General features: G+C 44.9%; 1 protein-coding gene across 3 annotated transcripts in view; it reads left to right on the top strand.

Annotated features, from left to right (window-relative positions):
- Positions 1-13869, top strand: part of LOC111862204 (metabotropic glutamate receptor) — a 177642-nt gene that overhangs the window by 158350 nt on the left and 5423 nt on the right. For 2 of the 3 annotated variants that reach the window (XM_023847411.2, XM_033750583.1), the window contains 2 exons: positions 629-1783; positions 13193-13276. In XM_023847411.2, the coding sequence (XP_023703179.1) occupies positions 646-1783; positions 13193-13276 (1222 nt within the window). In that variant the 5' untranslated portion in view covers positions 629-645. The remainder of the gene's footprint in view (positions 1-628; positions 1784-13192; positions 13277-13869) is intronic. The other variant, XM_023847412.2, reaches the window with a different exon arrangement.

Raw genomic sequence — 13869 nt, 5'->3', positions numbered from 1 at the left:
TTAATGAAATAAGATTATGGCCTAGACACGCACACATTAAACTTCTTCTGCTGTGTTGAACACTACAAAGATGCTAGTGTCCGACATAACGCACACTGTGACCTCTGTGAGTATAAATTTGTAGCTTATAACGTAATACAAAGAAATTATAACTCTTTTTTTCGTTAAAATATACGAAATGGGCTGAACCAGGCACGCTGACAGCAAAAATGGTAATCAGTGTGTTGTAACACGTACATTTTTTCTGTTATCCTCATTTCCTTGATATGCGGAACACGAAGTCACGTGACACTTATTAGGCGGTTTGAAATAATGCCGCTATGTAAATGGGAATTAAGTTCTTGACGGTAACCAAGCATCATATTCTCGCATCATGGTCGACAAAAAGTTTAAGAACACCAAGAAAAAATGCGAAAGTAGGCTTCTATAGCTCAAAATGCGCAAAACAGTGGCGTGATAAATGCATTTTTGGGGTGGTATTCCGTATTTGGAATCTGCGTATGAAAATTAATTTAAGAAATCTGTTTTTCCTTATGTTACCATATCTCTGTTGATAGTGTTATCAGTACGTGACTCGTAGTGGTCTGCGGGAGTCCCAGTATTGTAGCCTCTTTCACTCTTCTTGCAGATGCTGCCGCCTCTCGGATGACGTGGCCCATGGATCTGTGGCTGGTCCTCCTCCTGCTGTTGGCCGCGCACTCTGACGGCTCTCGGAGGCAACACCGCATCGAGCTCAGCACCGAGTTCTTCCTGGTGCCGGAGCGCAGCGTCCCCCCGCCTCCAGGGGCGAACCACAGCACCGGGGTGAGCGAGGGCCCCGGCGTGCTGCGGCACGAGGTGTGGGTGGTGCCCCTGCTGGCACTCTCCTCGCTTACCATGCTGGTGATAGCGGGCTTCGAGGTGTTCGTGCTGTGCAAAGCGTGGCGCACAACCCCCAGCCGGCGCCATTTGTTCTTGGGCCAGATGTTGCTGCTAGGTCTGTTCTTGTGCTCCGTGCTGGGAGCCGTACTGGCCGCCACACCCACCCCCGCCACCTGTGCCGTCGTACGGTTTGGGACCGGCTTTGCGTACGCCGTAGTGTTCTCTGCCCTGCTGGTCAAGTGCGTGTTCCTTATCAGTCTGAACGGCGGTGTGTACTTGCCGGCGCCCTACCAGGCGCTGCTGCTGCTGTTCGCTGTGCTGATCCAGGTGGCGGTGGGCGCCCAGTGGCTACTCAACTCTCCGCCTCGCGTAGAAATGCCCCCTCACCATCACCGGCTGGTCGTCACAGCCGAGGACCTAACCACCGACCCGCTACTCTTATGCCACACCCCCTACACAGACCTGCTGCTCTCCCTCCTGTACGTCATGTGTCTTATCCTCTTCGTCGCAGTCCTCGCCATCAAGTCTCGGGGGATTCGCGACAATTACCGTGAGGCAACATTCATAGGACTGGCCGTGGGTTGTAGCATCCCGGTGTGGCTCATCTGGGTGCTGTGTGGCCTGGTGGTGCCCGAGCGCCATCGCGACGCCTGTCTCGCCTTCGGCCTCGTCAGCACCGCCACCATCGTCTTCCTCGTCATGTTCATGCCGAAGGGACGGCAGCTCGCCGCGATGGGCAAGGAGGGAGTGTACGTTGAGGACCGAGAGGAGCGGTTCAGCTCTCTTAGTCCGGCGGGATCGGGCTACTCCCCATCGTTCTTTCACTTCAAACCCGTCAAGTACGCCTCAGGGCCAGGGACGGCGTTCCCCGCAGGGATGCTGCCCACCCACAAACAGACGTCCGCAGTCACGACGCTAGCAGGTACTGTGTTAGCCGTATAACGGTGGTCAAAAAATCATTTTATAAGATCTCAAGTCATTTGGTTTGAGAAATCAACACACGAGGCGCTTCTAACCGAATGTAAACAGCTTAAGTCCATGAGGGCCGTCATTTCCACCGTCAGTGGGACTGCTTTCTACAGCCTGGGTATAGACCCCTAGATCTCCGGATCTACCCCGCAAGTTTGTATCTAACCCTTATTAACAGAGCTTCCTTACCTGAAACATCGATTTAATACATATGTGCCACGTTTAAACTATGACGTGTTTCAGCCGTATACGGCCATCGTCAGGTAACGTCAGGAAATGTCGAGTTTGTGAAAGTATTGCATCCGTTATACAAGTTACATTACACAATGTTTGGGACCAGTTCATATACCAAAAGTCATGGTGGGGTTTCAAAATATTATATGTATTAAACGGAATATGGTACATACATTAAACATGAATTATATTAAAGAACAACTCAAATAGTTTTTTTTTTCACATGCTTATTGACCGCCTCTGTGGTCTAGTGATCAGAGTTCCTGGCTACAGTTTCAGAGGTCCCTTGTTCGATTCCCAGAGCTGCCAGATTTTCTGAGAAGTGGTAGGTCTAGAAAGGGGTCCACTCAGCGTCGTGAGGATAACTGAGGAGCTGTTTCAAGGAAATAGCGGCTCCGGTCTAGAAAACCGAAATTAACGGCCGTGGGGATCCGTTGCGCTGACCATATCACATCCTCTATCCGCAAAAGTTGGCTCTAACTTCGCCGACAAGCAGCGGTCGCTCGGTCGGTATAGTTCATTTGCGGAATACAGGCCACGGAGTTTTTTTTGTTTCTGTTTATCGAAGTTATATGAGGGTTCCATTGATGGTTCTGCAGACATCTAAGCGGTATTCCATCTCCTGCCACTCTCGACCAAGAACATTAGAACTGACAGATGTGGTATCTTCTCCGATTCGATGTTTCAATTGTTGAATGTTGTGAATACGAACACTATAGACGCTTTGCTCCACATACCCCCTGAAATAATAATCAAGGGGTGTCAGGTCCGGGGAGCGTGGGGGGCCATTGCTTCCATCCACCCCTACAAATCCGGCGCCGTGGAAATATTTCGTCAACAAATTCCGTAACAATGTTGGCATAGTGCGCAGGAGCGCCATCTTACCGAAAGTAAAACCCAGACGTTTTCTTCAGAACGCTGTGAAATGTTGTTTTTGAAAGTTCCACGTAATTCTCCAGCACATTTACGCACTGATTTCTTCGGACTTCGGATAAAATTGTTCCGAATGTTTTCCACTGACTCGTCAGTAACGGATGGTCTTCCAGAAATGGTAGTTAAAACAAATTAAGAGTCAGGCTGCGGGCTAATTAACTCCCAGTACAGGGTTACCTTAATTGTAATTAATTTGATCAAGAAGTTATCTCGTCATATTGAACCTGAAGGTGCAGCTCTTTTGTTCACATCAGATTGTCATGGACCGTATCCTGAGCCTGTCGACTCTAGTCCTCGCTTTCATACGATATTTCTCCAAGATCAGCTTTAGTATTCTCCTGTCTTCTACAGTAATGTCTCCTAATTGGTATCTTCCGTTCGGAGTTTTCGGCAAAAGTTTCTTGTGCATTTATCATCATCTGCGCGGGTGCTGGGTGTCTGACATTGTATCCTTCCGCGTGTCATCATCCTAGCAGTATTAATGGTAAAGCTCCTCGTTATGATGTGTCCTTTATTGTTTTAATATAATTTTCCGCATTTGTCTCAAAGGAACTTGGACCCATGTTCTTCTCTGAGAGCAAGATATTTGTTTCACACCTACGAGTATATAAGAACACTTGAAATTGTGATTTTATATATTCTAATTTTTATTATTTAATCTGGGACACGGGAAAATAATATATTGTGAATGGCATTATGGCGGTTTTTATCCGAATTTAATGTGCTCTTCAGGTTGCTATTAACTTGTTTTCCATTAGCGTAATTACTGTCCTTCGCAGATACATGATTTTTGCTATATATTCTCATCTGACTTCCTGTAGGTCTACTAAATGTAACTTACTAGTGAAAAATTGAAATTAACGAGGAATAATTTCTTTAATGTCTTCATTCCTCGCGCTGTCTCCCAATTATCCCTTGCATACTATTTATCTCGACCCTTCTTCTCCGTTAACACACTGAATTAAGCTACATATTTAACTGAATTGAAGAAAATCCTTCTCATCGGGACTTGAACCCCGAGACATTCTGGCTTGTAGCATAGTGCCTCAACCAACTACGATATCGCGTTGTGTAAGCTTTTCTTTTTTTAAATTCGCTAATGGGGGGTGGAGTTCAGCTGGGTCCACTCGGCACTGCGGCCACTGATTGGCCAAGATGAACATTTACGTATAGACAGGAATAATTTTTTTTTTCGGGAAGTTGGTGTAAACAGCGTGACATTAAAGTCAACCAATAATGTTACATTTTTGCTGTTAATTAAGGGGCACGCGGTAGCGTAAGTTGGTTGAGGCACTATGCTACAATTCGGAAGGTCGCGGGTTCAAATCCCGATGGGGTATTTGGATTTTTTAAATGGATCTAATCCTTCCAGCCGCACTATGGCCCTGGGGTCGACTCAGCCTCTAACAGAAATGAATACCAGGAATATTCTCGGAGGTAAAGGGCGGCCGGCGCGTAGGGCTGACAACCTTGCCGCCATCTGTGAGCCGATTGTCTAGAAAATGTGGGAGCCTCAATTTCTCACAACCCTATGGGCCTCCACGGCCTCTTACGGGGATAGCGTTACCTTTTACTTTTTATAGGACTATGTAGCATCTGCATAAGAATTTCACATGTGGGGAAAATATTCCTCCACACATTTTTATTGTCCGGTCTAGAAAATCGAGATTAACGGCCGTGGGGTTTCGTTGCGCTGACCACGCGACACCCTCTGTCCGCTAATATTGGCACTAACTTCGCCGACAAGCGGCGGTCGCACTGTCGGTATAGTCCGCTTGCGGACTAAAACTACAGAGTTTTTTTTTGAGTACGCAGTTAAAATAAATCGCAAAAGATTTTTTTGCAGTTTTAGTTTGAATTTTTGACACTTGGCTCTTATTGGAGTAAGGTCGGAGGTGCAGAAGGGTAAGCCTTTATTTTCCACAATGAATAGTATCACCAATGTTTTAAACAAAATAGTCTCTCTCTGTGACTGTTGCATAACCTCGCAGAGCCAGAGATGCGATAGTCGTGTTATGGAAACTGTGAAGTTACTGTTAGCGGGAGAAACCCGCTGTACTTGTTACATCAAAAATTCCACATGAACTGTTGCGAGATTGAACTCTGGCCTCTGCTATGGAAAACCGCATCTGTATGAGCCTCTAAATTTTGTATGTAATGCCGTTTTATGTGTTTGTCTGGTGTGCTGTGGCTAGTGCATAGTTATAAAATCTTGTAAAACTGCCACTACTGAAAGCACCTTCTTACTTATTTTTATTTTTTTTTTATTATTGCTAGTGGGGTGCGACTAAGTCCCTTGTACTGCCGCCACTTCTGGCCTATTTTACCAGCCCCAGATGATAGGTGAGGGTGATTGTGGAGCAATTGTTGGAATGAAGATTGACAAGGGAAACCGAAGTACTCGGAGAAAACCCTCCGCAACGCCACTTTGTCCACCACAAATCCCACTTGACCAGACCCGGGATCGAACTCGGGCCGCCGCGGTGGAAAGCCAGCGACTAACCGCTTGAGCTATGGCGCGGCCACCCTGTTACTTACTTACGGTCCAAATCTTTAACCCCAAAAATGAACCATTACAAAAGAGAATATGATTCAGTCACCTACTAGGCGATGTCGGGAAGAGAGGCAGGAACCAGCAAGAAAACGAAAGGAAAGATTGTGGCGAAATAAACAATTGGAAAGACTTTTCGTCCTTGGGCTCATATAAACTGGAGAAAATGTTGGAAGAAGGCGGTCTAAACGCTCCTGAATTCGGAATATAAATTACCGCTCCCTTCTCTTGATAGTCAGTTTCTGACATTTGACCAGGGAGGTGATTCCAGTTTGGTAACCTTCCAGTAAACTTGCAATAAAATAAATAACAAAAGATGACATTCGTGTAGGTATAGGCTGTAAAATAGGATCTGTATATTAGCATTTTTTATTTCATTTTATTGGTTTCACTTTTCTTGTTGTCAGACAATCTGGCTGTGTCCCAGCGTGTGACGATGTGATTATGAATCCTATTCCTGACAGGTCCGTCTCTACTTGCTAGGTGCGCCGTTTGGCCAGCATCTGCTGTCTCTGGCATGCCTGTCTTCTTCTTCTTCCGTTTCTTATTTTCCCATTCAATCTTCATTTTTCCCGTCGATTCTTTCCTCAGTGCTCACCGGCTTGGTGGGGGGGGGAAGGGGAGGAAACACCACACATCTGCCCCCACTCATGGATTTTTTTTAAAAGAAATTAAAACTGAACAAGAAAGAAACGCACTGAATATTTGTACTATAATTAAAGTTGTTTTTAACGTGGCGCCTTCTCTATTTCAGTATACAGGGTGTTTCACGACTTTAGGGCATAACTGTAGGAGGTGATTTCCTAGGCATAAACATGTGTCCGATTTTGGACCGTTACGGAGTTACGACCGTTTCTTCATTCCCGTACACGCCCTCGTGTGAACCGCGTCTGTCATCTGGCGGGTCGCTATTTTTAGCCAGCTACAGACAGAGCGTCCTCGTTATCTCGATACTTGAGAGCTACCTAAGGCGTGGTGGGTTGGTATGTCTGGCGCGGTTCACAACCGAGCGGTAGCCTGTGTTGCGGCCGGCGGTGGCATTTTCGAAAGTCAGCTTTAAGCACCAATAAATTCAAATTAAATCTAATTTCACGAAGTTAACTTTACATTCATACTTTAAATGTATCATGTATTATGCTGGTTTATTATTTTGTTCCGTTTATTGTCAGTAATCGTTACCTTCTATTCTGAGTTTAAAACGGTCATAACTCCGTAACCGTCCAAAATCGGACACATGTTTATATGATCACAAAGACCTAGGAAATCACCTCCTGCAGTTATGCCCTAAAGTCGTGAAACACCCTGTGGAGTCCCACAACTCAAGGCAAATCTATAATAGTATTCTTGAAAGGCTTAAACTAAGTTTGTAAGCAAATTTTCTGACCCCCCCCCCCGGACAGATATTCTGTCGGCTCCCGCGCTTCCTTCTCTTTTCGTTTATTTATTGTTATCTGCATTCGTTTGTTTATTTCATCCCCTTTCTATCAGCCTACAACAGACAGACATACCATAGACCGAATCAAGCTGTATTCTCTCTCTCTCTCTTTTTTTTAATTCGCTTAGTGGGTGGTGGAGTCCATCTGGGTCCACTCGGCACGGCGGCCACTGATTGGCCTATTGTAGCCTGCCCCGGGTGTTTATGATGATGGAGAATTTGGTGGAATGAAGATTGACAGTAGAAACCGAAGTACTCAGAGAAAACCCGCCGCAGCACCACTTTGTCCACCACAAATCCCACTTGACCAGACCCGAGATGGACCCCGGGCCGCCGCGGTGGGAAGCCAGCGACTAACAGCTTGAGCTATGGCGCGGCCAAGCTGTATTCTTTCTACCAGTCCTAGTCTTGACTAGTAAACCTCTCGGAAGCAGTAAAAAGCAACAGATTTAGAAATAAAAATGAATGAATCAATGAAGACGAAAAAGCTAAGTATCACCTGCTTAAGAACTCTTCACTTTGCTCACAGATGTGTTTATGGTTTCATAAGATTATCAGAGAGGACAGCGATTGTTTACTTCAAGGCCCCAAAATGTTAGCTTTAGTGTCGAGTTAGTTAGCACATAGAGAAGATATATGCATACAGGGTGGGAAAGCCAAGAGGAAAGATACTACTAAGAAGACCTAGACCTAGATGAGAGAATAATATTAAAATTGACGTTAGAGAAACAGGATTTGATGGTATGGACTGGATTTATCTGGCTCAGTATAGGAACCAGTGGCCGGCTGTTTTGGACAAGTTAACAAACCTTCGGGTTCCAGAAAATGTTGGGAAATTCTTGAGTAGCTGAGCGAATGTTGGCTTCTCAAGGACTCGGCTGCATTGAGTTTGTTAGTTCGTTAGTTACAGGAAAGTAGGGGAAGTTATCCCTTGCGCCTTGTTGTTCTAGCCGTAAACGCGACACGACGGAAAGAAGTGCCAGAGACGAAGAGATGACGGCGTTCGAGGCTTTCCCATTTATGTCTTCTGTTGTAATCTCTTCCATCCCTTCTGGACTATACTGCATTTGTCCCTAGGGAACAGGACTATCACTACCAGCATTCCTGCGAACAGAATGACTATACGACTTGAGGGGTACATGGGGAAGTACGCTGGAGGGAGAAACCTAACAGTTCGAGGGGGTCGAGCCATTGGACTCTTTCCGTGGCTTCAACATATGTCACATACCAACTACTTGTGTGTGTGTTCTCACCTATTCCCCTCCATCATTGAACTATGAATGCAGGCTTCTGTATCTCCAGGCTCAAAGGTCTAGCTATAGACATTACCCGTTCGTTCTACCTGAAGACGGGTACAGTCAGCTTCAAAACGTCTCATGTTTCTTTGTGCTTTCTTCGCACGAAGTATAGACCTATTAAAAGAACGCCTAATGGAATGGCCGTGTCTGTACGTACTATGAACTACTTTACGAAGCTGAGCAATTCGGCTTAAGCGGTGATGCCCCTGATTTATATTTGGGACATGCCCAGTTCGAATCTTGGATAGGACACCGACTGTTGTGACTGTGGGTTTTTATGCTTTTTGTTAGAACGTAAAATGAAACTACGTCTCCATTTCTATACATCCCATACGCTTCGTTGGACCGCCTCTGTGGTCCAGTGGTCAGAATTCCTGCCTACAGATCCAGAGGTTCACTCAGCCTCGTGAGGATAATTGAGGAGCTGTTTCAAGGAAATAGCGGCTCCATTCTAGAAAACCGAAATTAACGGCCGTGGGGATTCGTTGCGCTGACCACGCGACACAATCTGTCCGCAAAAGTTGACACTAATTTCGTCGACAAGTGGCGGTTGCTCGGTCGGTATAGTTCACTTGCGGACTCAAGCTACGGAGTTTGTTAGTTTTTACGCTTAATTACTCACTGTCATTCTGTCATTCGATTCTAAATAGTTGAGGATACTGAAAACGTAGTTAAGAAATTCATAAATAAATAAATACATAAACAATCTTGGGTAATCCAAAGCAGTCCCTATGATTAATTAATCATCACGCCTTGAGGCGTGGGGAGAGTGGAAGTATAACGCCACGCATTCTTGATCTCGACACTAAATGAGGCCGGCCACTTTACCTTCATGGAAGGTGCCCCCAGTACCCACTGGGTAGGAAGCTAGGCTGGGGCCCAGGGCATATCCGAACTCTGTGAAGGAGAGAAAAACGTTTGCCCGTGCCAGTAATCGAATTACAATCCCTTAAGTCTTCCAGCCCGGCTTCTCAGGTACTCAAACGAGATTAAGGCAATTTTGTGAAGGGAAGGGGTCACCCACCTAAAAATTGTGAATTAAACTTACACTTTATCAGCAACTTATAACTCCTGCTTTATTTTAAGGTCAGATTTAGCTGCATTAAATAATTTCGAAGTGACTCAGCAATGAGAAAGTTTGTCCTGACAGGAAATGTGCATATCATTAAGGCCCCATGACGTTTATCGCGCGCGCGTTTCGATGCGATGAATATTTCAAGAAACAGGAATGGAAACGTTTCTGACTGCGTGCTATTTCTTGTATCTGAATTGTGATTATCTCCGTCACGGTAGATTTCCTTACACAATAAATTACTATCAAGGCTAGTGGCGTTTATAAAATCATGAAAGACACTCAGAAAATTCGTGTTGACCTCCAGCGTTAGAGTATTACACACGTTTGCAGACTTAATTATGCAGACAATGGACAATGTTGAAAGGAAATGCTCCAGTGTCTTTTAGAGCCACATACCCAGACCTTGATATCGAAATGGCAGGCGACAGGCTCGAACTATTACTCGGGACTAAGATGCTACAGAAAGGCGGATGACCCCGGTTCCTTCCTGAGGTCATGAGCTGTCTTTTGTCGCGTGTCTTATGGAGCCAACCTGTGGAACGCTTCCTTCCGGCCGTCGTTCGTCTGCAGACCAGTTGCTCTTTCAATTTGAGCTCGCTCTTCTAGGGCAGCGGTGCGACAACTGTGTGACACGACTCTCTTTAATCCCTTCTTCGGTTACGTAAGAACTTCAGGTAACCAAACGTCGCTGTTGAGGGGGTAGCGGTCTTTCTTCTTATTCTAAATGTCCCGAGTTCAAGCTTCGGTCCGAAGACCCGTTTTCTTGACTGAGGTCTGTCGTATTCCGCAGGCCCTACAGGAATTATGCCACACAATTTCCAGTCCATCATTCACCAGTCAACGCACCATTCGACGTCATATACTCTGGGCTACTGAACCTGTCGCTAAGATGAAATAAACAGCTGCAGAGTTATATGGCTTACAGATTTGACCGAGATGTAAAGATGATCATGACTTCATGAGTGATCTGCAGATAATTTTTTGAAACAACGCGGTTGTAGTCTGCCTCGAGATAATCCGCGACGTACCCTTAGACAGACTGAAGACAACCATAAAGACATTGTCAGAATAACATACGCTCGAGCTGGATACATACACATACAGGTGTGATGTTGTACCACGTATTGTGCCAGAGAAAAATACGCTGGTCGTTGTAGCCTTAATTTTCTAGACCGGGATTTCGCAGGTATTTGTGTAGCAACGGTCGCCGAGCGGACAACAGAAAATACCGTTCCTCTGTTGCTGTACCATCGTTGCGTTCGTGTCTGTGGCTGCGGGAACGTATTTACCGAGTCGTTGCCTAGAAACGGCTCTGGTATATTTGCTTATCTCGCGGTCGTTGCATAGTAACGCATCTACACGCTACAATATTAAGTTAAGATGTTAAATCATTAAAATAAGAAATAAAGTGTTCACAAAAACTACATGAAAGAAACAACATTTCTCCCTAATACAAGAACACTAGCCGGGAGAATAACGCAATCACATACCTGCATACCAACAAACACACACAGTGTTCAGTACAAGGCAGGGAAAACCCCTGAAGAAATGCACGGGCAGGAGATGCACGCAACTGCTACGCCCAGATAACACATTAGAAACCCTTTTATAAACACGTAATTTCTAATTTAAGCTATTTAACATTTTAACTATTAATATTTAATCTTAAGGTGACCACTCCTTTTTATATATAACGGCATTACACATTACTAAACCAATATTCAAATATGCGAACACTGGCCAATGTAGGATTGCTGTACTAGCAGACCAATACATGTAAATATAAAAAGAAAATAAAAGCTCTCCCTATAACAGTCCGTGAAGGTCCATAGAGTTGTGAGACGTCGAGGGTCCCACATTTTGTCTAGACACTCGGCTCACAGATGGCGGTAAGGTTGTCAGCCTTACTCGCCCGCCTCCCTTCACCCCCCAGAAAGATTCCTGGTACTCATTTATGTTAGAGGCTGCGTCGACCCCAGGACCATAGTGCGGCTGGGAGGATTAGATAGATTGAAAAAAAAATCAACCTCATCTGGACTCGAACCTACGACCTTCCGGCTTCTAGCATAGTCTCTCAAGCAACTACGCTACAGCGTGACCCACATTTAAATGTAAACAAGTCAAATACTTTATAATGGCTCAGTGAGCCGAAACATGTCATGAAAAAACGACGAATGTATGAAGTGTCCGTATTTCTTATTGCAGTGTCGTTTGCTGGTGTTAGGTTCAGGAACTCGAAAAACCGAAATTCGTTTCACGGCGGGACCAGGAATTTTTATTTTCGCCACTCTTTCAAGACTAGTTGTGGAACTAACTCGGCGTCCTAACCAGTGGTCAATGGAAGCTGTCTTCACATGCATAAGGATAATCGCAGCAGTACCTCCACGTCACCTTCATGGCATGGTGCCTAGCACCCACTTACCTACAGACTCTTATTGTACATTTCTTCCTACAGTTATTAGTGTATATATTCTGTACTGTACACGCACGTGGGTAAAGTAGAATTGTAAATATGTAATAACATGTACCTGTTTTGGTCGCTTTGCATGATGGGTAACGAAGCACAGAGTCTATGTAATTGGCCGGTCTTGACAGCTGTACGAGCAGTGCTAGTCTTCTCAAGGTGTGAAGCCTATGGACCATGCTGTTAACATGGAGTTTTACATCCCTTGCGCCTTCACTAAACGTAATTACTTTAATTCACCATTAAGCAATAATTGAAGTTTCAAATGACGTCATGAGCTGAAGTTTAAGTTATCAGAACGGAAGACGCTCCTTACTTCGTTCTTCCTCAACACTACAGGATTCAAATTATTTTTGAAAAAAAAAATAAGCTGTGTAGCCTGTGGTCTAGTGGCCAGCGTGCCTGGCTACATATCCAGAGGTCCCGGGTTCGATTCCCGGCTCTACCAGATTTTCTGAGATGTAGTGGGTCTGGAACGGGATGCACTCAGCCTCGTGGGGATAATTGAAGAGCTTTTTCAAGAAAACAGGGGCTCCGGTCTAGAAAACCGAGATTAACGGCCGTGGGGATCCGTTGCGCAGACCACGCGACATCCTCTATCCACTAAAGTTGGCACTAACTTCGCCGACAAGCGGCGGTCGCTCGGTCGGTATAGTTCGCTTGCGGAATACAAGCCACGGAGTTAGTTTAGTTAGCAAGGCTACTTTTTCTTCAGACCCAATGAAACGTCCTATGTTGTTCTCCAACCACTTTTAGCCCTAAAAATTGTCAACAACTCTTAGAATATGTACGGGCTTAAGTAAGTTTTAACCAATCCCAGATTCTGTAGACCTGCTTCAAAAATATTTAAATAACTATCAATTCTTCTCACTGACCGAACATACCCAGTTGATACACCGACCGAACGACACGAACGAGCTAGTATTGCTTCTGCTTCACATTCAGGAAGTTCTAGGTTCAAATCTCGGCCCAGAGACCGACTTTCTTATTGTAGTTTTCCTCAACCCCTCCAGGCATATGCCGGAATAGTAGCTCAAAGTATGCCACGGCTGCTTAAATCCACGTCCTCTCTAAATTATTAACCATTCTAACATTCGACGGCATGTAAGCTGAGCTGTTGAAAGTGTCGTTAATAGACGATACACAAATACCAGCAAAAATTTCGGGCCGGGGAACTTGTACTGTGACATATCGGATACTTAGGATGGAACAGTAAGTTATTCTGTCAATTAATTCGTCAGTCAATCATGCAGAGAGGCAATTAAATAGTCAACCACTCAGCTAGCCTATGAACCGTAACTGCCATTCTGACAAACATTACATGGACTCTGTTGCAGTCACTGTAGCTTGCACCGTATATGTTATGTTTCAGATCGAGTCGCTCTGGTGGCAGCACCTCCAAGCTACACACGAATGTATCACTACTACCCGTACTGTTACTATCCACGGTACCCAGGTGGGTGTAGTGCCTACATAAAAATAAATAAAAATAAAAAACCTATCCACGTAGCAGGCTGTGGAGGCTCATAGGGTTATGAGACGTCGAGGTTCTCACATTTGGTAGACAGTCGCCTTACGGATGGCGGTGGGGTTAACTTTACGCGCCGGCCGCCATTTATCACCAGGAAGATTCCTGGTCCTCATTTCTGCCGGGCTGTCGATATAAAATATGCCACCCGAACCCAAAGAGCAATTATATCATTACATCACACCTGTAACTTGACCGTGCAGGCCCCAAATTCCTAGTGTTGCCACAAGAATAATCCAGAAGCTGTAAGGAAAGGAAGACTACATTTGATAATTGTATATTTTCACTGTACAGGAAGCCATCAGTCATCAGAACAAGTGTATATGTTATTCACTACATGGGTTTGCAGTGGGTAAAATTTGGATTTTGTAAATATATTTCCTTGCCACACCCAAATGTCCTTAAGTCGACAACACTTACACTTTGTCTTGGGAAGGCTGTGGTTCTGTGTCAGTGAGAGACAATTAATACAACCATTTATTGGTATTATATATATATATATTGTGTGTGTGTGTGTGTGT

This window comes from Cryptotermes secundus, unplaced genomic scaffold (genome assembly GCF_002891405.2).
Source record: "Cryptotermes secundus unplaced genomic scaffold, Csec_1.0 scaffold1288, whole genome shotgun sequence".
In the NCBI taxonomy this organism is placed as follows: domain Eukaryota; kingdom Metazoa; phylum Arthropoda; class Insecta; order Blattodea; family Kalotermitidae; genus Cryptotermes; species Cryptotermes secundus.
This window is presented reverse-complemented; position numbering and strand designations above follow the sequence as displayed.